The 22,122-nt window shown below is 57.7% G+C and overlaps 1 protein-coding gene across 8 annotated transcripts in view; it reads right to left on the bottom strand.

The window, feature by feature from the left end:
• Nucleotides 1-22,122, bottom strand: part of LOC137384908 (RNA-binding motif, single-stranded-interacting protein 3) — a 1,676,909-nt gene that overhangs the window by 812,172 nt on the left and 842,615 nt on the right. The window contains exon 1 of one of the 8 annotated variants that reach the window (XM_068059655.1): nucleotides 7,353-7,858. The exons of 6 other annotated variants lie outside the window; for them this stretch is intronic. In XM_068059655.1, the coding sequence (XP_067915756.1) occupies nucleotides 7,353-7,427 (75 nt within the window). In that variant the 5' untranslated portion in view covers nucleotides 7,428-7,858. Of the gene's footprint in view, nucleotides 1-7,352; nucleotides 7,860-22,122 lie in introns of those variants that run through there. One more of the 8 variants, XM_068059663.1, reaches the window with a different exon arrangement.

Below are 22,122 nucleotides of genomic sequence, written 5' to 3' on the forward strand. Positions count from 1 at the left end.
TTGTCTTCCAATACAGGCCTTGCATTTTATAACTCTGTGGAGATTATCAAGATCTTGGTATGTTGAATGCCTATTTATTTATAGATACAGCACTGAAACAGGCCCTTCGGCCCACCGAGTCTGTGCCGATCAAGAACCACCCATTTATACTAACCCGACAGTAATCCCATATTCCCTACCACCTATCTACACTAGGGGCAATTTACAATGGCCAATTTACCTATCATCTGCAAGTCTTTGGCGGTGGGAGGGAACCGGAGCACCCGGCGAAAACCCACACGGTCGCAGGGAGAACTTGCAAACTCCACACAGGCAGTACCCAGAATCGAACCCGGGTCCCTGGAGCTGTGAGGCTGCGGTGCTAACCACTGTGCCGCCCACTCATCTTATTTTCCTTTTAAATCAATATTAAAGATCTACAAAACCTCACATATCTACAAACCAACTAAAAAGCAGCTCCCATTCATGTGTCAGGAGGGAAGGCACTTTCTAAAATCAATTTTATCAGTAAGTTAGAAAAAGCAGGGAGGTAGTTTTTACGTATGAAGAAAGAAAACCTGCAAAAACATAGAATAAAACATTGTTCCTCAAGATTCTCCTGCATGTCTGTCATGCTAGGCCCCCACCCGCCAAGAATAAGGCACATTAATTTTGTCATGAACACTGATTTTAAACTGTTACTGGAGTGAGCAGAGAACTTGTTGAACAGATCAGCCGTGGCTGGAAAAGACATTTGCATATTAACAGACAGGGTTTAGAAGGACAAAGCCGCCATTCCCTGACATTCAACCTACAATGGACTTCTGATCACCAGACATTGAAGGTGGGGGAGCTCGGATTCCAGGTTGACTGCTAAGATGGCCGAATACACAAACAGACATGGTCAAACCAGCCAGTCACATGACTAACCTGTTGGGCAACCTGAGTTTTTTGAATTTGCACAAACAGTTTGGGCAGAAAGCTGTTTGCTCCTGGACTGAGGAGATCTCTTTTCTGTCTGCTCTCATCTCTTTTTCTCCAGCCTCTGAATCCACTGAAGACACATGAATCCCAAGAGAGAAAAAGTCTCCTACAGAAAACAAGGTTTAAGAAGAATACTGGGCCCCAACGAAAAGCAAAATCTACCTGCAATCAAGGACTCTACAGTGGGCTCGAAGAATCATAACAACAACTAAAGAACAAAGAACAGTACAGCACAGGAACAGGCCATTCGGCCCTCCAAGCCTGCGCCGATCTTGATGCCTGTCTAAACTAAAACCTTCTGCACTTCCGGGGTCTGTATCCCTCTATTCCCATCCTATTCATATATTTGTCAAGATGCCTCTTAAACGTCGCTATCGTACCTGCTTCCACCACCTCCCCCAGCAGCAAGTTCCAGGCACTCACCACCCTCTGTGTAAAAAACTTGCCTTGCACATCCCCTCTAAACTTTGCCCCTCGCAGCTTAAACCTATGTCCCCTAGTAACTGACTTTTCCACCCTGAGAAAAAGCTTCTGACTATCCACTCTGTCCATGCCACTCATAACTTTGTAAACCTCTATCAGGTTGCCCCTCCACCTCCGTTGTCCCAGTGAAAACAATCCGAGTTTATCCAACCTCTCCTCATAGCCAATACCCTCCAGACCAGGCAACATCCTGGTAAACCTCTTCTGTACCCTCTCCAAAGCCTCCACATCCTTCTGGTAGTGTGGCAACCAGAATTGTACACAATATTCCAAGTGTGGCCTAACTAAGGTTCTGTACAGCTGCAGCATGACTTGCCAATTTTTATACTCTATGCCCCGACCGACGAAGGCAAGCATGCCGAATGCGTTCTTGACTACCTTATTCAGATATTGCCTCAAACCTTTCCATTTTATTTTTCTTCTGCTCTTTTCTGTCTCTATTTGCATGTGTATATCATACATGCTAGCATGGGGCATGGCATGTATCCGTAGGCGTTAACCGAATTAGAGTTTGGTAAGTTTAATAAATTTCAACTTTTCTTCTTTAAACCTAAGAAAGCCTGTATGTGCTGGTTTCTTTGCCTTATAATTGGAAAGCAGTGAACAAGGATTCACCAAGGGAAAGCTAAAAACACGGTGTGCTAAAAATTAAACCCTGTTACAGTATGTTCAGGTGACTGCTGAAAGGGAACCCTGGACCTCTTTCTCACCTAGTCGTAACACCGCCATTGTCCCAAAGCACCATAAGCATCTCTCCCATTTGAGAGAGACAGTTGGTGATGTATCGTGTTACAACCAGGTGAGAAAGGTGTCTAGGGGTCTTTTACCGTCTCTAAAAGGTTTCTTGTTACTGTTGCTGTGTTTCCAGCTCACCGTAGAGTCCTTGATTGTAGACAGCTCTTACTTTTCATTGGGGCCCAGTATTCTTCTTAAACCTTGTTCACTGTAGGAGACTTTTCTCTCTTGGGGTTCATATTTCTTCAATGATTTCTGAAGCTGATGAGAACAAGATGGGAGCAGAGAAGTGTTCTCAGTTCAGCAGCTAACAGCCTTCTCAGCTCAAAATTCTGTTGGAAGCTCAAATTCAAAAAACTCCAATAGTCAGTCATGTGACCAAACTGGCCCCACTACGTCTTCGTAGGTAACCGGGAATGCTTCAACATCTGGTAATCAGAAGTCCATTGTGGATTACATTGGAGCAAGTAATAGCTCCTTTGTCCTTTGCAGTACTTGTCTGTTGATATGCTATTCTCTCTCCAGCCAAAGTCTCCAATTGTTTTTTAAAGCAAGTTCTTTCTTCACCATCAGCAGTTTAAAATCAATGTTCATGTGGCAAAATTAATTTTCCTTATTCTTGGCAGGTGAGGGGCTTGCCTGACAATAGCTTGAGGGTTACCACTCCAGAAACATGGGGCAGGGCAAGGCAAGGAGGCAGGCCTCCATGAACTACCACAGCTGGTACGAGGATTGAACCCGCGCTGTTGGCGTCTTGTTGCATCACACACCAGTCATCTAGCCAACTGAGCTAACTGACCCCCCTCTGCATGTAGTAAATGAATGATAGTCACATGATTTTTTGAAACAAATATCTACAGTCTTTTAAGTTGCTATACACCTTCCAAACCAGATTAGCCTCATCCACTTTTATTTATAGAATTGTAAGAAAATTTCTCATCTCAGTATATTTTTCATCAAACAAAAAAAACCAGACACCATTGCTATGACAGTGGAGAACATAGCAACCCATCCCATCCTCCCTTCAAAACAGGAAATCATGTCAATAAAAAGGCTTTGTATTTTTATTTTACAATTAATTGTACTGTTTGTATATACTATGATTTTTCATTTTTTCAAGCTTTAATTTTAAAAATGATCTTCCTACAGTTGACAGTAAATTGTTTGAATCTGAAAGCATCGGTCCTGAAGAAAATGTGCATATACTTTACGGTGATACTGAATATATAGGTTGAGAGCATCTATGTGTCCTGTCCAGTCCTGGATGCACTCCAGGCTGCAGATGGTTAGAGAAGGCAATTTGAAATTTGCGCTTGCTTGATGAATTGCTCCCTCCATCTGACCCTGCTCCACACTCAGCACTAAACACAATCTGAATAACACAAGGCAACGGAGCCTTGTCAGGTTGGCTGGTATTTGGAATCCCTGTACCTACAGATCCTTCTGTGAGTCCAGATGGTGGAGCAGGGGATACATCAAATGTGGTAAAAAGTAATCAGACGACTGAAAAATGAGCAGACAATAGGGAGCACTCAGTGACTTGACACTGGAGAAGTGGCACAGGTTATAAAATCAAATCATAGCCACGCACACATTGACACTATTTTGTGCATTAGCTTCATATTAGACAGTGTACCTGTGCAACAAGTTTTTTTTTATTCTGAGTACATACAGTTTTGATTCACTAACTTTTCAATGTCAGCCTCCCAGCTTCTGTGGGCAACACAAGTAAAATTGACAGAGGAAAGTACACAGAAAGGTCAGATAAGCAAGACCAAAGAAATCATACGTTTCAAATTTAGGAGAAAGAGGCATAATTCAGTGATTCATCACTGGTAATGATACTGCACCAACATCTTACCATAGGCCAGCAAATTTGCTGATGGTATAGAGGCTCTCGTTCTGACTTTGGAACAGCTTAAAATGTTCAACATGGTCTAAATTCGTGATCAGATAGCGTACCTGGTCTTCAATAAAAATAGAAAATTCTACAAATAGGCTACACATCTGTCAGTATCACTAGACAGGTTATTGTTTCAGGTGTAGACCTTTAGTACTCATGTTTAGGACAAACTTCTGGCATTTTCTGCTTTTATTTCTGGTTTTCAACATTTGTATGTTTCTTTCTGCTTTTAAATGCACTTCAAAATCTGACATGTGAACTTATCAAAATCAGGATCACAAGTTCCTAAATTTCTCCCAGATAATCTGTCTGATCTCTATTTATTAAATAATTTTAAATCTTGCAAATTGGGGTTCCCAATTAACACAAGCCTAAAATTTGTACAGCAAACCATCTTCACCAATCACTGCCACCACCCCCCCACCCATGACAGTTGGCCTAGGTCACGCTCCTCAGCTCGTGCGAACAAGCCAGCTTGCAGCAGTGATGTTTTCCAGTATAAATTGACCTGAAATAACTAGCTATGAAGCAGACTGCACTTATTTATTTAGCAGAACTGCACCATAATTGCAATGCTTCCATACCTTTTTAGGCCGTACTTAGATTTTCCAAAACAGTACTCAGGAGAGTACACAGGAAGCTGGTTAATGCTCTGCAAGAATGTGTTGGAATATTTTGCTAAAAGACCAAATCAGGAGCCAGGAACCCTGACTACTTTAGAATGGCGATCTCACTGTGGAATTAGTTTGCATGTTGGCCTATATTAAAAAGAGAGTGTTGTGACATTGGCTTTATTACAGGCTATCAATAAACAAGACCACTAGATTAATAAAGGTCACAGAGTTGCAAGGCAGCATCAGACTGATTTTTTTACCCCTGAAGTAACATGCTCAAATTGAAAAATAAAGCGCCCCACTGCTTTATGGGAATCAACATAGTTCCAGAACAAAACACTAAACTCTCCTTAATTTGTTTGACTGTTACCAGTCCATGGCACAACTGTTCTGCGACTGGTTCAATTTATACATGTTGCAAAATGGCCGAACCTACTGTCCTACTAGAATCGCCGGCTAATACTAAATGGGTACTTCTCAGAGCAACAATAACAGTGTTGCCAACTGACATTAGCTTCAACATGCCAACGTCAGGCCACAACAAATCAGTGGACATCAAATCAGAAAGCAGCGCACTTGTAGAGAACACACATTCCATTTTGAATCAATAGATATCATTGGTTTTGCTTTGCTACAGTACACAAGCTAAATCACAGAACTGGAACACCACAGTCCAGAAATGCAGCATGCAAGACCAGCGTTACTGTAAAACCCAGGGGACGGGCAGGAGGAATTTGTAACTCTACTCTCTTTCAAACCAACATTATAAAATTATTTTTAAAAACAGTCATGGATAGTGTAACTGTCCTACATGTGGAAACATACTTTATAGATATTTAAAATTTACAACAGCCTGTTCAATGAACATTACATTGCACCAGTTATTTAATATTAGGTACTCATTTTAATATCAATTTTATGTTTTCAAAAATACATAATATTGTTCAAAATAATATTTCAAGTATTAAATCATAGTTTTCAAATGTATGCATACAATTGAACACCCATTCTTCAAAAATAATCTACTGCAGAACTCTGGGGTTCATGTGCAAATAAATGTAACACTTGTCCACATTTGGTGTATTTTCTGATGTGTGCCTGTAATACAAGTATAAGGAGATTCTCAATTTCTTCATTGCAAATCATTCTTGACCTCTAAAAGCCGGCTTACTTACAATTTAAACCATGCTGTCTAAACTGTGCTGCACAACTGCTCTCTCAGGTTTTTAGCCTGTCAGTAGCATTCAATCAAAAAGAGCTGAAGAAAAAACACTATATATTTACTTACAATGACTGGAGTAATATACAAAAAAAAGCTCCTTTAATTAGGCTAGGGAATCTAATCAAGGCATTACCACTGCCTATAAGGGCAGATTTTACTGTTCAAGTAACAAAACCATGCCTACCAAAAAATGTCTAGGAGTCAGAAGCTGATGGCCAGTAGATTAAAATGAGCATCACACATATCGAAGTCATTAATCGCCAAAAATGGTGAAACAATGACAAAATGCAACTTATTTTCTACTGCCAGTCAGATATTGCAGGATTCGTATATTTGAAAGCAGTCTGTGTTTAAACTACTAAAGTAAGAGTCTCCCTATCCCTGTGAAGAGAGCTGGGAAAGGATCCCAGATCCAGGCCAAGCCCTGCTACAATTGTAGTTGAACTAGGACCTCAGCTGGTATTATTAAAATGGCCCAGGAGCTGATGACTAGCTTTCCAGTTAATAAAAACCAGATGTTTTCCTTCTACTCTGTTAACATGCGCTCTTGCTTACTTTGTGGACTGTGGCGCATGGGATTTTTTTGCTCTGCTCTCAGACATTTTAAAAACAGAAAACAGGGATTTTTCTTAAAGAAACAATTATCAGGAGGATTGAAACAGCGCGCATTTTCCTGCTATATTTTATCCAGGCTTTAACAACACAAGACTGCAGGCACTGAAGCAGCCAGCACCAGCCCAAAGCAGCCAACAGGGTGTATGTAAGCTGAACGCTTGCAGAGATCACATTCTCTGGAAATCGACCTTGAAGGGGAAAAAACCTTGTAAAATGCTGTATAATAGTAAGGGAAATAAAACCAGCTGGATTGTACAATGAGCGAAGCCAGACAGACTTTCCAAAAGCACAATGTAATATGTACTGTCTAAAAGAGTTGCCACTGGCAACAGGGAAGTAAATGCATTAAAATTATAAATCAAATCAAAGTGTCACCAGCTGCGGTCAAATTTGTAGCAAAAAAAAAGAAGAAAAATGTGCAGGCCTTCCCGGCAGCTCAACTAACAGGTAAATGACATGTCATCCAAGGAATCAACCGGCAGTGCTTGGAATAGTTCAATAGAAAGGCAAACAATTTATTTTAAAATCAAAGCAAGTGAAATCTTTCTTTTCATAAAGGGAGCAATAAAAGGCTTCAATTAGCATCATTCAAAAACTGTTAATCCTATAAACAAGGCAAATCTATAACAACAGACCTTTCTCTTTCAAGTACCTATTTAGACTAATAGTTCTGCCTATAGGACACTTCGTTCAAGAGAGGTAAAAAAAAGATCATTCACGATACTCAGTAGGTGACTTATCATTCATCATTCAATAATTTATAAAATATGTATATAATACTGAAAAAACACAGAGATAGATTGCTTGAGTACAATACCTTTGTGTGGAGGTAATGAGGGTAATAGTAAGTGTACTGAGGGTACATTGGCTGCTGTTCCAAACGTTTGCCCATGTAGATGGAATCTTTATCTCCAATGCAGGGAACTCGCTGACAGCGTGTAGTGCCCCAGGCCCTTCTTCCTCTTAAACCACTATTCCTGACAGTGTCAATGACTGATGAGGCTTTCGGGACTTCTCTGCCTTCTGCTGCTTGCCAGTTTAAATACAGCTGAAAGATTTTTCCTTTGGATTCAGTTCTGTCGGAGCTTGTCCTTCCTTCATAAAAAGGGTATACAATCCTTGCTATTGATAAAAGTGATTGCCAAAATGTCAGTTGATAAGTGCCCACAGCAACTCAAATTACTTTGAAGGATGAGGAAGATAATACAGCAGGCTTAAAATCTCTGCAGTCCCGGCTTCCTCTTAAGCTTTCTGTGTTTCCACCAGCCTTCCAGCCTTGTTGCTGCTATCTCCTTCACAGAGTGACATGGTGTTTAGGGCTTGTCTTGTCTTTCATTCAACCACCACCCCCCCACCCCCACCCCTCCTCCTCCTCCTCCTCCTTCTCGCTGGTGGGTGGGACTTCAGCAGCCTCTCCCTCGAGAAACAGACGCAGTCCAGAAGGCTGCAGTATTTCCTCCAAGAAATAGCCTGCATTCAGTCTGATGCAGGCAGGAGCCCAATTCACTCTGCCATCTCACTTGAATGCTAAGTACTTTTACAACAGGCCAATCATAACTAGAATAATGAGGTATACACAAGCAATGCAAATACAGTCCTCCCAAAAGTTTCACCTTTTGGGAATTAATAAATCTCTGACCAGTTATACAGTGGGTAAAATGGCTTTATTTTGACTAATCGTTTTGTTTAAAAATGAAACAAACTGAGAGATACAGAGATAATTGCAGCTGAGGTTTAAGTTTAGAAACGGTAGTGATCTGGTCACTATACCCTTTAAAAACACCCCTTCTAGTTGAGTACAACCCCATTGTTTCAGATCAACATTCAGCCACAATCTGAATTTAAAATGCAGGTTACAGTAATACCTAACATGAGAAATATTTAACAGAGAACAAGCAGAAATGGCTGAATAGTAAAAGACTTGTTTCTTTTTTTGATACACAGTAGTTGGAAATAAAGGGGAATCATCATCATGGAAAAGTGGTGTGGCAAACTTTATTCGATTGTTTATAAACACATCGTGGGATGCCGTAAATTACATTTAAAAAAACTGGCATTGGGTCACCTATGTGCAACATGGCACAATCTGAATGGGGCTCCATATCTCTCACTTTAGCAAACAGTTTTTCATAATATCTATACCACAAACACAAAACCTGCATTTTATTGTTTGAAACCGCTTAGTTGCAGCATCAAGTTAAAGAAACGCAAAACAAATCTGAGTCGTCCTGCTGGGCCCTTCTTCCCACACGATTCGAAACTGAAGTCAAATATTTGGAGAAACAGTTCCAAGGAATCTAAAAGCCACCCCAGGCCATCAAACAGAAAAGGATAAATTGTCCTGGGTTCGGAGGCCAGGCAACTCTCTGCAAAGCCAGCAACACAAGGATCAAGGAAGAATATATAATTTCCCAATTTCCTCCCTTGCTAAGTATTCCTAGCCTAGCGCCATGGTGGATGGGATTAGGGCACTAGATCGTGGGCCTGCAGTGTGTCTTCCATTCTAAATAGCAGGGGCTGCTGGCTGAATAAATATACAACAGAATAAGAAAGAGAAACTGACCTAACTTTCAGACTAGCCAGCCACCAGCAAAGACATAGCCGATGAATTAAGGCATTGCCACTTACTGACAACTAGCAAATAGGACATGCCCATAGAAGGGAAGGCACCCACAGAGCTTCATCATCACAGACAACTCAATATGTCAAGATAAAACTAATGTTTTGTTCCAGTTATCCCTCCAGTTCAGCTGCTTAGGTAGTGACTGGGTGCACTGGTTAATGACAGTTGTAGACCACATGGTGTGCATGTCATACATATAGCTTTGTGTATTTATTTCGAGATAAGGAGGCCAAAGAAGATTTATTTATTTATTTTATTTATTTAGAGATACAGCACTTCCGCCCACCGAGTCTGTGCCGACCAAGAACCACCCATTTATACTAATCCTACACTAATCCCATATTCTCTACCACATCCCCACCATTCTCCGACCACCTAGCTACACAAGGGGCAATTTACAATGGCCAATTTACCTATCAACCTGCAAGTCTTTGGAGGTGGGAGGAAACCGGAGCACCCGGCGGAAACCCATGCAGACACAGGGAGAACTTGCAAACTCCGCACAGGCAGTACCCAGAACTGAACCCGGGTCGCTGGAGCTGTGAGGCTGCGGTGCTAACCACTGCGCCGCCCTAGTTCTATGTAATGGTAAGGACAGTGCGAGGTGGGTGCTGTGCCCATGAATGAGAAGATGGTCTTTGTCTAGTACTGTAAAGAGCCAATCATTCAAATAACAACCTACTTCGCTGCCTATTATAATTGATAGTGTAGAGAGGCAAATAGTAATGGCTTGTATCAAGATAACACTGTCACGTTCGGAGAATACTTGTCATTTCAGTAGTAATGTTAAAACTTCAGCACTGTTTACATATTCAGAATTTGAAGAGTCAAAGGGCACTGTACACACTGACCTCAGAAGGAATGGCACAAAAAGCCGATTCAAAATTCCAAAATCTTTCTATAAGAAAAGCGAAGACATTTCCTTCAAAAAGAAAACATTATCAAAAGCTCATTTTGTCGTTTGAATATCAATAATGCTAAATACTTTTAACAGCGAGAGAGGTCCAAGTTTGAATAGAACAGACGCTGCATCATTAGGGAAGTGAAAACAAGGCAAAAAGGCATGAAGGGCATTCCTACTTGCAGGGCAAACCATTGGTGTCAGGTTGCGCCTGAAATGCAAGGAGACTCCAATGGACGACAGACAATTGCAGGTAAACGCTGCTAAATAAACACCACAGATTTGCACCAATATTGTATTAAAAAATATCAGCCTTTCAATACAGATTTTAAAAAATTCAGCTGAAAAAGACCTGCACGAGAGCAAGACAGAAACCAACATTCAGGTTTGCTTCAGAGAATATATAAGGAGGGGCTGTGGATTATGATTTATCAGGAACAATGAAGCCATAGTCAATGCAGTAAGTAGAATGTAGGTCATATCCTGCATATCTAGATCACTGTATTCTGTTTAGATCGCACAATACCCACAACAGACATAAATATTCATGTGAAACCAACTTATTGATCAACAGGTTTTGGGATGGTTACAGTGACTTTGTTGCTTTTCTTCACCATTCTCCCTTTTCTCAATTACGATGCTATCCCAACCAAACACAAAAAATATTTTTCGGAGAACACATAATTGCTTGGAAGAAAAATGATTACAAATGATACTGAAACCTTTCATTTTTGCCAGGTACCATTCCGTGGATACTGAGATCATAAAGGGCAGAAAGCACTTCAACCTCTCACTCCCAAAATATGCATTGTTTCTCTGGCACTGTGTTAGCTGGGGGAGGAAGAAGGCAGGGGTGGGGGTGGGAGGAAGAAGGCGGGGGCGGGAGGGGAGGAAGAAGGCGGGGGAGGAAGAAGGCGGGGGCGGGGGCGGGGGGGGGAGGAAGAAGGCGGGGGCGGGGGGGGAGGAAGAAGGCGGGGGCGGGGGGGGAGGAAGAAGGCGGGGGCGGGGGGGAGGAATAAGGCGGGGGCGGGGGGGGGAGGAATAAGGCGGGGGCGGGGGGGGGAGGAATAAGGCGGGGGCGGGGGGGGGAGGAATAAGGCGGGGGCGGGGGGGGAGGAATAAGGCGGGGGCGGGGGGGGAGGAATAAGGCGGAGGCGGGGGGGGGAGGAATAAGGCGGGGGCGGGGGGGGGAGGAAGAAGGCGGGGGCGGGGGGGAGGAAGAAGGCGGGGGCGGGGGGGAGGAAGAAGGCGGGGGCGGGGGGGGAGGAAGAAGGCGGGGGCGGGGGGGGGAGGAAGAAGGCGGGGGCGGGGGGGGAGGAAGAAGGCGGGGGCGGGGGGGGAGGAAGAAGGCGGGGGCGGGGGGGGAGGAAGAAGGCGGGGGCGGGAGGAAGAAGGCGGGGGCGGGGGGAGGAGGAAGAAGGCGGGGGCGGGGGGAGGAGGAAGAAGGCGGGGGCGGGGGGAGGAGGAAGAAGGCGGGGGCGGGGGGAGGAGGAAGAAGGCGGGGGCGGGGGGAGGAGGAAGAAGGCGGGGGCGGGGGCGGGGGGGGAGGAAGAAGGCGGGGGCGGGGGGGGAGGAAGAAGGCGGGGGCGGGGGCGGGGGGGGAGGAAAAAGGCGGGGGCTGGGGGGGGGAGGAAGAAGGCGGGGGCGGGGGGGGAGGAAGAAGGCGGGGGCGGGGGGGGGGAGGAAGAAGGCGGGGGCGGGGGGGGGGAGGAAGAAGGCGGGGGCGGGGGGGGGAGGAAGAAGGCGGGGGCGGGGGGGGGGAGGAAGAAGGCGGGGGCGGGGGGGGAGGAAGAAGGCGGGGGCGGGGGGGGGAGGAAGAAGGCGGGGGCGGGGGGGGAGGAAGAAGGCGGGGGCGGGGGGGGAGGAAGAAGGCGGGGGCGGGGGGTGTAGAAGACGGGGGCGGGGGGTGTAGAAGACGGGAGCGGGGGGTGTAGAAGACGGGAGCGGGGGGTGTAGAAGACGGGAGCGGGGGGGGTAGAAGACGGGAGCGGGGGGGGTAGAAGACGGGGGCGGGGGGGGTAGACGACGGGGGCGGGGGGGGTAGACGACGGGGGCGGGGGGGGTAGACGACGGGGGCGGGGGGGTAGAAGACGGGGGCGGGGGGTAGAAGGCGGGGGGGGTAGAAGACGGGGGCGGGGGGAGGAAGAAGGCGGGGGCGGGGGGAGGAAGAAGGCGGGGGCGGGGGGAGGAAGAAGGCGGGGGCGGCGGGGGGAGGAAGAAGGCGGGGGCGGCGGGGGGAGGAAGAAGGCGGTTGCGGCGGGGGGAGGAAGAAGGCGGGGGCGGCGGGGGGAGGAAGAAGGCGGGGGCGGCGGGGGGAGGAAGAAGGCGGGGGCGGGGGGGGAGGAAGAAGGCGGGGGCGGGGGGGGGGAGGAAGTAGGTGGGGCGGGGGGGGAGGAAGTAGGCGGGGCGGGGGGGAGGAAGAAGGCGGGGGCGGCGGGGGGAGGAAGAAGGCGGGGGCGGCGGGTGGAGGAAGAAGGCGGGGGCGGGGGGGGGGAGGAAGAAGGCGGGGGCGGGGGGGGGAGGAAGAAGGCGGGGGCGGGGGGGGGAGGAAGAAGGCGGGGGCGGGGGGGAGGAAGAAGGCGGGGGCGGGGGGGGAGGAAGGCGGCGGGGGCGGGGGGTGGGAGGAAGAAGGCGGGGGCGGGGGGGGAGGAAGAAGGCGGGGGCGGGGGGAGGATGAAGGCGGGGGCGGGGGGAGGATGAAGGCGGGGGCGGGGGGAGGAAGAAGGCGGGGGCGGGGGGAGGAAGAAGGCGGGGGCGGGGGGAGGAAGAAGGCGGGGGCGGGGGGGGAGGAAGAAGGCGGGGGCGGGGGGGGAGGAAGAAGGCGGGGGCGGGGGGGGAGGAAGAAGGCGGGGGCGGGGGGGGAGGAAGAAGGCGGGGGCGGGGGGGGAGGAAGAAGGCGGGGGCGGGGGGGGAGGAAGAAGGCGGGGGCGGGGGCGGGAGGATGAAGGCGGGGGCGGGGGGAGGAAGAAGGCGGGGGCGGGGGGAGGAAGAAGGCGGGGGCGGGGGGAGGAAGAAGGCGGGGGCGGGGGGGGGAGGAAGAAGGCGGGGGCGGGGGGGGGAGGAAGAAGGCGGGGGCGGGGGGGGGAGGAAGAAGGCGGGGGCGGGGGGGGAGGAAGAAGGCGGGGGCGGGGGGGGAGGAAGAAGGCGGGGGCGGGGGGGGAGGAAGAAGGCGGGGGCGGGGGGGGAGGAAGAAGGCGGGGGCGGGGGGGGAGGAAGAAGGCGGGGGCGGGGGGGAGGAAGAAGGCGGGGGCGGGGGGGAGGAAGAAGGCGGGGGCGGGGGGGAGGAAGAAGGCGGGGGCGGGGGGGAGGAAAAAGGCGGGGGCGGGGGGGGGAGGAAGTAGGCGGGGGCGGGGGGGGGAGGAAGAAGGCGGGGGCGGGGGGGGGAAGAAGGCAGGGGCTGGGGGGAGGACAAGGCAGGGGCGGGGGGGAGGAAAAAGGCGGAGGCGGGGGGGAGGAAAAAGGCGGAGGCGGGGGGGGAGGAAAAAGGCGGAGGCGGGGGGGGAGGAAGAAGACGGAGGCGGGGGCGGGGGTGGGAGGAAGAAGGTGAGGGAGGGGGGGGAGCAAGAAGGCGTGTGCGGGGAGGAGAAAGAAGGCGGGGGCGTGGGCGGAGGAAGAAGGCGGGGGCGGGGGGGAGGAAGAAGGCGGGGGCGGGGGGGAGGAAAAAGGCGGAGGGGCGAGGAAGAAGGTGGGGCGGCGGGGGGAGGAGGAAGGCTGGGGAAGAAGGAGGAGGGGGTGGAGGGGGAGGAAGAAGGTGGGGCGTGGGGGGGAGGAAGAAGGCGGGGAGCGAGGTAAAAGGCGGGGGGGCGAGGAAGAAGGCGGGGCGGCAGGGGGAGGAGGAAGGCTGGGGAAGAAGAAGGAGGGGGTGGAGGGGGAGGAAGAAGGCAGGGGCGGGGGGGAGGAAAAAGGCGGAGGCGGGGGGGAGGAAAAAGGCGGAGGCGGGGGGGGGAGGAAGAGGGCGGGGGGGAGGAAGAAGGCGGGGAGCGAGGAAGAAGGCGGGGGGGCGAGGAAGAAGGCGGGGGGGCGAGGAAGAAGGCGGGGCGGCGGGGGGAGGAGGAAGGCTGGGGAAGAAGGAGGAGGGGGTGGAGGGGGAGGAAGAAGGTGGGGCGTGGGGGGGAGGAAGAAGGCGGGGAGCGAGGTAAAAGGCGGGGGGGCGAGGAAGAAGGCGGGGCGGCAGGGGGAGGAGGAAGGCTGGGGAAGAAGAAGGAGGGGGTGGAGGGGGAGGAAGAAGGCAGGGGCGGGGGGGAGGAAAAAGGCGGAGGCGGGGGGGAGGAAAAAGGCGGAGGCGGGGGGGAGGAAAAAGGCGGAGGCGGGGGGGGGAGGAAGAAGGCGGAGGCGGCGGCGGGGGTGGGAGGAAGAAGGTGAGGGAGGGGGGGGGAAGCAAGAAGGCGTGTGCGGGGAGGAGAAAGAAGGCGGGGGCGTGGGCGGAGGAAGAAGGCGGGGGCGGGGGGGAGGAAGAAGGCGGGGGCGGGGGGGGAGGAAGAAGGCGGGGGCGGGTGGGGAGGAAGAAGGCGGGGGGGGGGAGGGCGGGGGCGGAGGAAGAGGGCGAGGGGGAGGAAGAGCGGGGGGGGAGGAAGAAGGCGGGGAGCGAGGAAGAAGGCGGGGGAGCGAGGAAGAAGGCGGGGCGGCGGGGGGAGGAGGAAGGCTGGGGAAGAAGAAGGAGGGGGTGGAGGGGGAGGAAGAAGGTGGGGCGTGGGGGGGAGGAAGAGGGCGGGGGTGGAGGACGAGGGCGGGGGTGGAGGACGAGGGCGGGGGTGGAGGAAGATGGCGGGGTCGTGGGAGAGGAAGAAGGCGGGGGTGGGGGGGGAGGAAGAAGGCGGGGGCGGGGGTGGGAGGAATAAGGCGGGGGGGAGGAAGAAGGCGGGGGGGGAGGAAGAAAGCGGGGGGGAGGAAGAAGGCGGGGGGGAGGAAGAAGGCGGGGGGGAGGAAGAAGGCGGGGGCGGGGGAGGAAGAAGGCGGGGGCGGGGGAGGAAGAAGACGTGGGCGGGGGAGGAAGAAGGCGTGGGCGGGGGAGGAAGAAGGCGTGGGCGGGGGGGGAGGAAGAAGGCGGGGGCATGGGGGAGGAAGAAGGCGGGGCGGGGGGGGGAGGAAGGCGGCGGGGGCGGGGGGGGGAGGAAAAAGGCGGGGGTGGGGAGGAGGAAGAAGGCGGGGCGGGGGGGGAGGAAGAATGGGGGTGCAGGGGGGGAGGAAGAAGGTGGGGGCGCGGGGGAGGAAGAAGGTGGGGGCGGGGGGAGAGGAAGGATGGGGGGGAGGGGGGATGATGAATGGGCGGGCGGGGGGGAAGAAGGGGGGGGAAGAAGAGGTGGGGACGAAGGGGAGGAAGAAGGGTGGGGGGAAAGAAGGGCGGGGGGAAAGAAGGGCGGGGGGAAAGAAGGGCGGGGGGAAAGAAGGGCGGGGGGAAAGGAGGGCGGGGGGAAAGGAGGGCGGGGGGAAAGGAGGGCGGGGGGAAGGAGGGCGGGGGGAAAGGAGGGCGGGGGGAAAGGAGGGCGGGGGGAAAGAAGGGCGGTGAGAAAGAAGGGGGGGGGCGGGGGGGGAGTAAGAAGGCGGGGGCGGGGGGGGAGAAAGAAGGCGGGGGCGGGGGGGGAGGAAGAAGGCGGGGGCGAGGGCGGGGGCGGAGGAAGAGGGCGGGGGGAGGAAGAGGGCGGGGGGGGAGGAAGAAGGCGGGGGGGAGGAAGAAGGCAGGGGGGAGGAAGAAGGCGGGGGGGTGAGGAAGAAGGCGGGGGGGAGGAAGAAGGCGGGGGGGGAAGAAGGCGGGGGGGCGGAGGAAGAAGGCGGGGGGGAGGAAGAAGGCGGGGGGGAGGAAGAAGGCGGGGGGGAGGAAGAAGGCGGGGGGGAGGAAGAAGGCAATGGGGGAGGAAAAAGGCAGGGAGGGAGGAAAAAGGCAGGGAGGGAGGAAAAAGGCAGGGGGGGGGAGGAAGAAGGCAGTGGGGGGGAGCAAGAAGGCGGGGGCGGGGGGGGGAGCAAGAAGGCGGGGGCGGGGGGGGGAGCAAGAAGGCGGGGGCGGGGGGGAGCAAGAAGGCGGGGGTGGGGGGGGAGGAAGGCGGCGGGGGCGGGAGGGAGGAAGAAGGCGGGGGCGGGGAGGAGGCAGAAGGCGGGACGGGGGGGGAGGATGAAGGCGGGGCGGGGGGGAGGAAGGCGGCGGGGCGGGGGGGAAGAAGGCGGGGGCGGGGAGGAGGAAGAAGGCGGGACGGGGGGGAGGAAGAATGGGGGTGCAGGGGGGGAGGAAGAAGGTGGGGGCGGGGGGGAGGAAGAAGGTGGGGGCGGGTGGAGAGGAAGGATGGGGGGGAGGGGGGATGATGAATGGTCGGGCTGGGGGAAAGAAGGGGGGGAAGAAGGGGGGGAAAGAAGAGGTGGGGACGAACGGGGGGAAAGAAGGGCGGGGGGGAAGAAGGGGGGGAAAGAAGAGGTGGGGACGAACGGGGGGAAAGAAGGGCGGGGGGAAAGAAGGGCGGGGGGAAAGAAGGGCGGGGGGAAAGAAGGGCGGGGGGAAAGAAGGGCGGGGGGGAGGAAGAAAGGGGGATGGGGGGAGGAAGAAGGCGGGGGCGAGGAAGAAGGCGGGGGCGAGGAAGAAGGCGGGGGGGCGGAGGAAGAAGGCGGGGGGGCGGAGCAAGAAGGCGGGGGGGCGGAGGAAGAATGCGGGGGACGGAGAAAGAAGACGGGGGGGAGCGAGGAAGAAGTCGGGTGCGGGGGGGAGGAAGAAGGCGGGGGCGGGGGGGGAGGAAGAAGGCGGGGGCGGTGGGGGAGGAAGAAGGTGGGGGGGGAGGGAGGGGGGGGAGGAAGAAGGTGGGGGGGGAGGGAGGGGGGGGAGGAAGGCGGCGGGGGCGGGGGGAGGAAGAAGGTGGGGCGGGGGGGGAAGGAAGAAGGCCGGGGGGGAGGGCGGGGGCGGAGCAAGAGGGCGGGGGGGAGGAAGAAGGCGGGGGGGGGGAGGAAGAAGGCGGGGGGGGGGAGGAAGAAGGCGGGGGGGGAGGAAGAAGGCGGGGGGGGAGGAAGAAGGCGGGGGGGGAGGAAGAAGGCTGGGGGGGGGAGGAAAAAGGCAGGGGGGGAGGAAAAAGGCAGGGAGGGGAGGAAAAAGGCAGGGGGGGGAGGAAAAAGGCAGGGGGGGAGGAAGAAGGCGGGGGGGGAGGAAGAAGGCGGGGGGGAGGAAGAAGGCTGGGGGGGGAGCAAGAAGGCGGGGGCGGGGGGGGAGCAAGAAGGCGGGGCCGGGGGGGAGGAAGAAGGCGGGGGCAGGGTTGGGAGGAAGAAGGCGGGGGCGGGGGTGGGAGGAAGAAGGCGGGGGGCGGGAGGAAGAAGGCAGGGGCGGGGGGGAGCAAGAAGGCGGGTGCGGGGATGATGAATGGGCGGGCGGGCGGGGGGGAAGAAGCGGGGGGAAGAAGAGGTGGGGACGAAGGGGGGGAAGAAGGGCGGGGGGAAAGAAGGGCGGGGGAAAGAAGGGCGGGGAGGAAGAAGGGCGGGGAGGAAGAAAGGGGGATGGGGGGAGGAAGAAGGCGGGGGCGAGGAAGAAGGCGGGGGCGAGGAAGAAGGCGGTGACGAGGAAGAAGGCGGTGACGAGGAAGAAGGCGGGGGCGGAGCAAGAAGGCGGGGGCGGAGCAAGAAGGCGGGGGGGCGGAGGAAGAAGGCGCGGGGGGCGGAGGAAGAAGGCGGGGGGTGAGGAAGAAGGCGGGGGGTGAGGAAGAAGGCGGGGGGGAGGAAGAAGGCTGGGGGGAGGAAGAAGGCTGGGGGGAGGAAAAAGGCAGGGGGGGGTGGAGGAAGAAGGCAGGGGGAGAGGAAGAAGGCGGGGGCGGGGGGGGAGTAAGAAGGCGGGGGCGGGGGGGGAGTAAGAAGGCGGGGGCGGGGGGGGGAGGAAGAAGGCGGGGGGGGGGGAGGAAGAAGGCAGGGGCGGGGGGGGAGCAAGAAGGCGGGTGCGGGGAGGAGGAAGAAGGCGGGGGTGGGGGCAGAGGAAGAAGGCGGAGCGGGGGAGAGGAAGGCGGCGGGGCGGAGGGGGAGGAAGACGGCGTGGGGGGGAGGAAGAGGGCAGGGGTGGAGGACTAGGGCGGGGGTGGAGGACGAGGGCGGGGGTGGAGGACGAGGGCGGGGTGGAGGACGAGGGCGGGGTGGAGGACGAGGGCGGGGGTGGAGGACGAGGGCGGGGGTGGAGGACGAGGGCGGGGGTGGAGGACGAGGGCGGGGGTGGAGGACGAGGGCGGGTGTGGAGAACGAGGGCGGGGGTGGAGGACGAGGGCGGGGGTGGAGGAAGATGGCGGGGGCGTGGGAGAGGAAGAAGGCGGGGGCGGGGGGGGAGGAAAAAGGCGGGAGCGGGGGGGGAGGAAAAAGGCGGGAGCGGGGGGGGGAGGAAGAAGGCGGGGGCGGGGGCGGAGGAAGAGGGCGGGGGGAGGTGGGGACGAAGGGGAGGAAGAAGGGCGGGGGGAAAGAAGGGCGGGGGGAAAGGAGTGCGGGGGGAAGGAGGGCGGGAGGAAAGGTGGGCGGGGGGAAAGAAGGGCTGGGGGAAAGAAGGGGGGGGCGGGGGGGGAGTAAGAATGCGTGTGCGGGGAGTAAGAAGGCGGGGGCGGGGGGGGAGGAAGAAGGCGGGGGGGAGGAAGAAGGCGGGGGGGAGGGCGGGGGCGGAGGAGGAGGGCGGGGGGAGGAAGAGGGCGGGGGGGAGGAAGAAGGCGGGGGGGAGGAAGAAGGCGGGGGGGAGGAAGAAGGCGGGGGGGGAGGAAGAAGGCGGGGGGGGAGGAAGAAGGCGGGGGGGGAGGAAGAAGGCGGGGGGGGAGGAAGAAGGCGGGGGGGGAGGAAGAAGGCGGGGGGGGAGGAAGAAGGCGGGGGGGTGAGGAAGAAGGCGGGGGGGAGGAAGAAGGCAGGGGGGGAAGAAGGCGGGGGGGCGGAGGAAGAAGGCGGGGGGGAGGAAGAAGGCGGGGGGAGGAAGAAGGCGGGGGGATGAAGAAGGCGGGGGGGAGGAAGAAGGCAGGGGGGAGGAAAAAGGCAGGAGGGAGGAAAAAGGCAGGGAGGGAGGAAAAAGGCAGGGGGGAGGAAGAAGGCAGGGGGGGGAGCAAGAAGGCGGGGGCGGGGGGGGAGCAAGAAGGCGGGGGTGGGGGGGGAGGAAGGCGGCGGGGGCGGGAGGGAGGAAGAAGGCGGGGGCGGGGAGGAGGCAGAAGGCGGGGCGGGGGAGGAGGATGAAGGCGGGGCGGGGGGGAGGAAGGCGGCGGGGCGGGGGGGAAGAAGGCGGGGGCGGGGAGGAGGAAGAAGGCGGGGCGGGGGGGAGGAAGAATGGGGGTGCAGGGGGGGAGGAAGAAGGTGGGGGCGGGGGGGAGGAAGAAGGTGGGGGCGGGTGGAGAGGAAGGATGGGGGGGAGGGGGGATGATGAATGGTCGGGCTGGGGGAAAGAAGGGGGGGAAGAAGGGGGGGAAAGAAGAGGTGGGGACGAACGGGGGGAAAGAAAGGCGGGGGGAAAGAAAGGCGGGGGGAAAGAAGGGCGGGGGGAAAGAAGGGCGGGGGAAAGAAGGGCGGGGGGAAAGAAGGGCGGGGAGGATGAAAGGGGGATGGGGGGAGGAAGAAGGCGGGGGCGAGGAAGAAGGCGGGGGCGAGGAAGAAGGCGGGGGCGAGGAAGAAGGCGGGGGGGCGGAGGAAGAAGGCGGGGGGGCGGAGGAAGAATGCGTGGGACGGAGGAAGAAGACGGGGGGGAGCGAGGAAGAAGTCGGGTGCGGGGGGGAGGAAGAAGGCGGGGGCGGGGGGGAGGAAGAAGGCGGGGGGGGAGGGCGGGGGGGAGGAAGAAGGCGGGGGGGAGGGCGGGGGCGGAGGAAGAGGGCGAGGGGGAGGAAGAGGGCGGGGGGGAGGAAGGCGGCGGGGGCGGGGGGAGGAAGAAGGTGGGGCGGGGGGGGAAGGAAGAAGGTGGGGCGGGAGTGGCGGAAGGCGGCAGGGGCGGGGGGGGAGGAAGAAGGCCGGGGGGGGAGGGCGGGGGCGGAGCAAGAGGGCGGGGGGGAGGAAGAAGGCGGGGGGGAGGAGGAAGAAGGCGGGGGGGAGGAGGAAGAAGGCGGGGGGGAGGAGGAAGAAGGCGGGGGGGGAGGAAGAAGGCGGGGGGGAGGAAGAAGGCGGGGGGGGAGGTAGAAGGCTGGGGGGGGGAGGAAAAAGGCAGGGGGGGAGGAAAAAGGCAGGGAGGGGAGGAAAAAGTCAGGGGGGGGGAGGAAAAAGGCAGGGGGGGGAGGAAAAAGGCAGGGGGGGAGGAAGAAGGCAGGGGGGGGAGGAAGAAGGCGGGGGGGAGGAAGAAGGCTGGGGGGGAGCAAGAAGGCGGGGGCGGGGGGGAGGAAGAAGGCGGGGGCGGGGGGGAGGAAGAAGGCGGGGCCGGGGGGGGAGGAAGAAGGCGGGGGCAGGGTTGGGAGGAAGAAGGTGGGGGCGGGGGTGGGAGGAAGAAGGCGGGGGGCGGGAGGAAGAAGGCAGGGGCGGGGGGGAGCAAGAAGGCGGGTGCGGGGATGATGAATGGGCGGGCGGGCGGGCGGGGGGGAAGAAGGGGGGGGAACAAGAGGTGGGGACGAAGGGGGGGAAGAAGGGCGGGGGGAAAGAAGGGCGGGGGAAAGAAGGGCGGGGGAAAGAAGGGCGGGGGAAAGAAGGGCGGGGAGGAAGAAGGGCGGGGAGGAAGAAGGGCGGGGAGGAAGAAGGGCGGGGAGGAAGAAAGGGGGATGGGGGGAGGAAGAAGGCGGGGGCGAGGAAGAAGGCGGGGGCGAGGAAGAAGGCGGTGACGAGGAAGAAGGCGGGGGCAGAGCAAGAAGGCGGGGGGGCGGAGGAAGAAGGCGGGGGGGCGGAGGAAGAAGGCGGGGGGGCGGAAAAAGGCAGGGGGGAGGAAAAAGGCAGGGGGGGAGGAAAAAGGCAGGGGGGGGGAGGAAGAAGGCAGGGGGAGAGGAAGAAGGCGGGGGCGGGGGGGGAGTAAGAAGGCGGGGGCGGGGGGGGAGGAAGAAGGCGGGGGCGGGGGGGGAGGAAGAAGGCGGGGGGGGCGGAGGAAGAAGGCAGGGGCGGGGGGGGAGCAAGAAGGCGGGTGCGGGGAGGAGGAAGAAGGCGGGGGTGGGGGCAGAGGAAGAAGGCGGAGCGGGGGAGAGGAAGGCGGCGGGGGTGGAGGACGAGGGCGGGGGTGGAGGACGAGGGCGGGGTTGGAGGACGAGGGCGGGTGTGGAGGACGAGGGCGGGTGTGGAGGACGAGGGCGGGGGTGGAGAACGAGGGCGGGGGTGGAGGACGAGGGCGGGGGTGGAGGAAGATGGCGGGGGCGTGGGAGAGGAAGAAGGCGGGGGCGGGGGGGGAGGAAAAAGGCGGGAGCAGGGGGGGAGGAAGAAGGCGGGGGCGGGGGTGGGAGGAATAAGGCGGGGGGGAGGAAGAAGGCGGGGGGGAGGAAGAAGGCGGGGGGGGAGGAAGAAGGCGGGGGGGGAGGAAGAAGGCGGGGGTGAGGAAGAAGGCGGGGGGAGGAAGAAGGCGGGGGGAGGAAGAAGGCGGGGCGGGGGGGGAGGAAGAAGGCGGGGGCGAGGGGGAGGAAGGAAGAAGGCGGGGGCCGGGGAGAGGAAGGAAGAAGGCGGGGGCGGGGGGGGGAGGAAGAAGGCGGGGGCGGGGGAGGAAGAAGGCGGGGGCGGGGGAGGAAGAAGGCGGGGGCGGGGGGGGAGGAAGAAGGCGGGAGTGTGGGGGAGGAAGAAGGCGGGGGCGGGGATGGGAGGAAGAAGGCGGGGGCGGGGATGGGAGGAAGAAGGTGGGGGCGGGGGGAGAGGAAGAAGGCGGGGGCGGGGGGGGAGCAAGAAGGTGGGGGCGGGGGTGGGGGCGGAGGAAGAAGGCGGGGGTTGGGGGGGAGGAAGGCGGCGGGGCGGGAGGGAGGAAGAAGGCGGGGGCGGGGAGGAGGCAGAAGGCGGGGCGGGGGGGAGGATGAAGGCGGGGGGGGGGAGGAAGAAGGCGGGGGCGGGGAGGAGGAAGAAGGCGGGGCGGGTGGGGAGGAAGAATGGGGGTGCAGGGGGGGAGGAAGAAGGTGGGGGCGGGGGGGGAGGAAGAAGGTGGGGGCGGGTGGAGAGGAAGGATGGGGGGAAGGGGGGATGATGAATGGGCGGGCGGGGGGGAAGAAGGGC

Source organism: Heterodontus francisci, chromosome 2, assembly GCF_036365525.1.
Source record: "Heterodontus francisci isolate sHetFra1 chromosome 2, sHetFra1.hap1, whole genome shotgun sequence".
Taxonomy (NCBI): Eukaryota; Metazoa; Chordata; class Chondrichthyes; order Heterodontiformes; family Heterodontidae; genus Heterodontus; species Heterodontus francisci.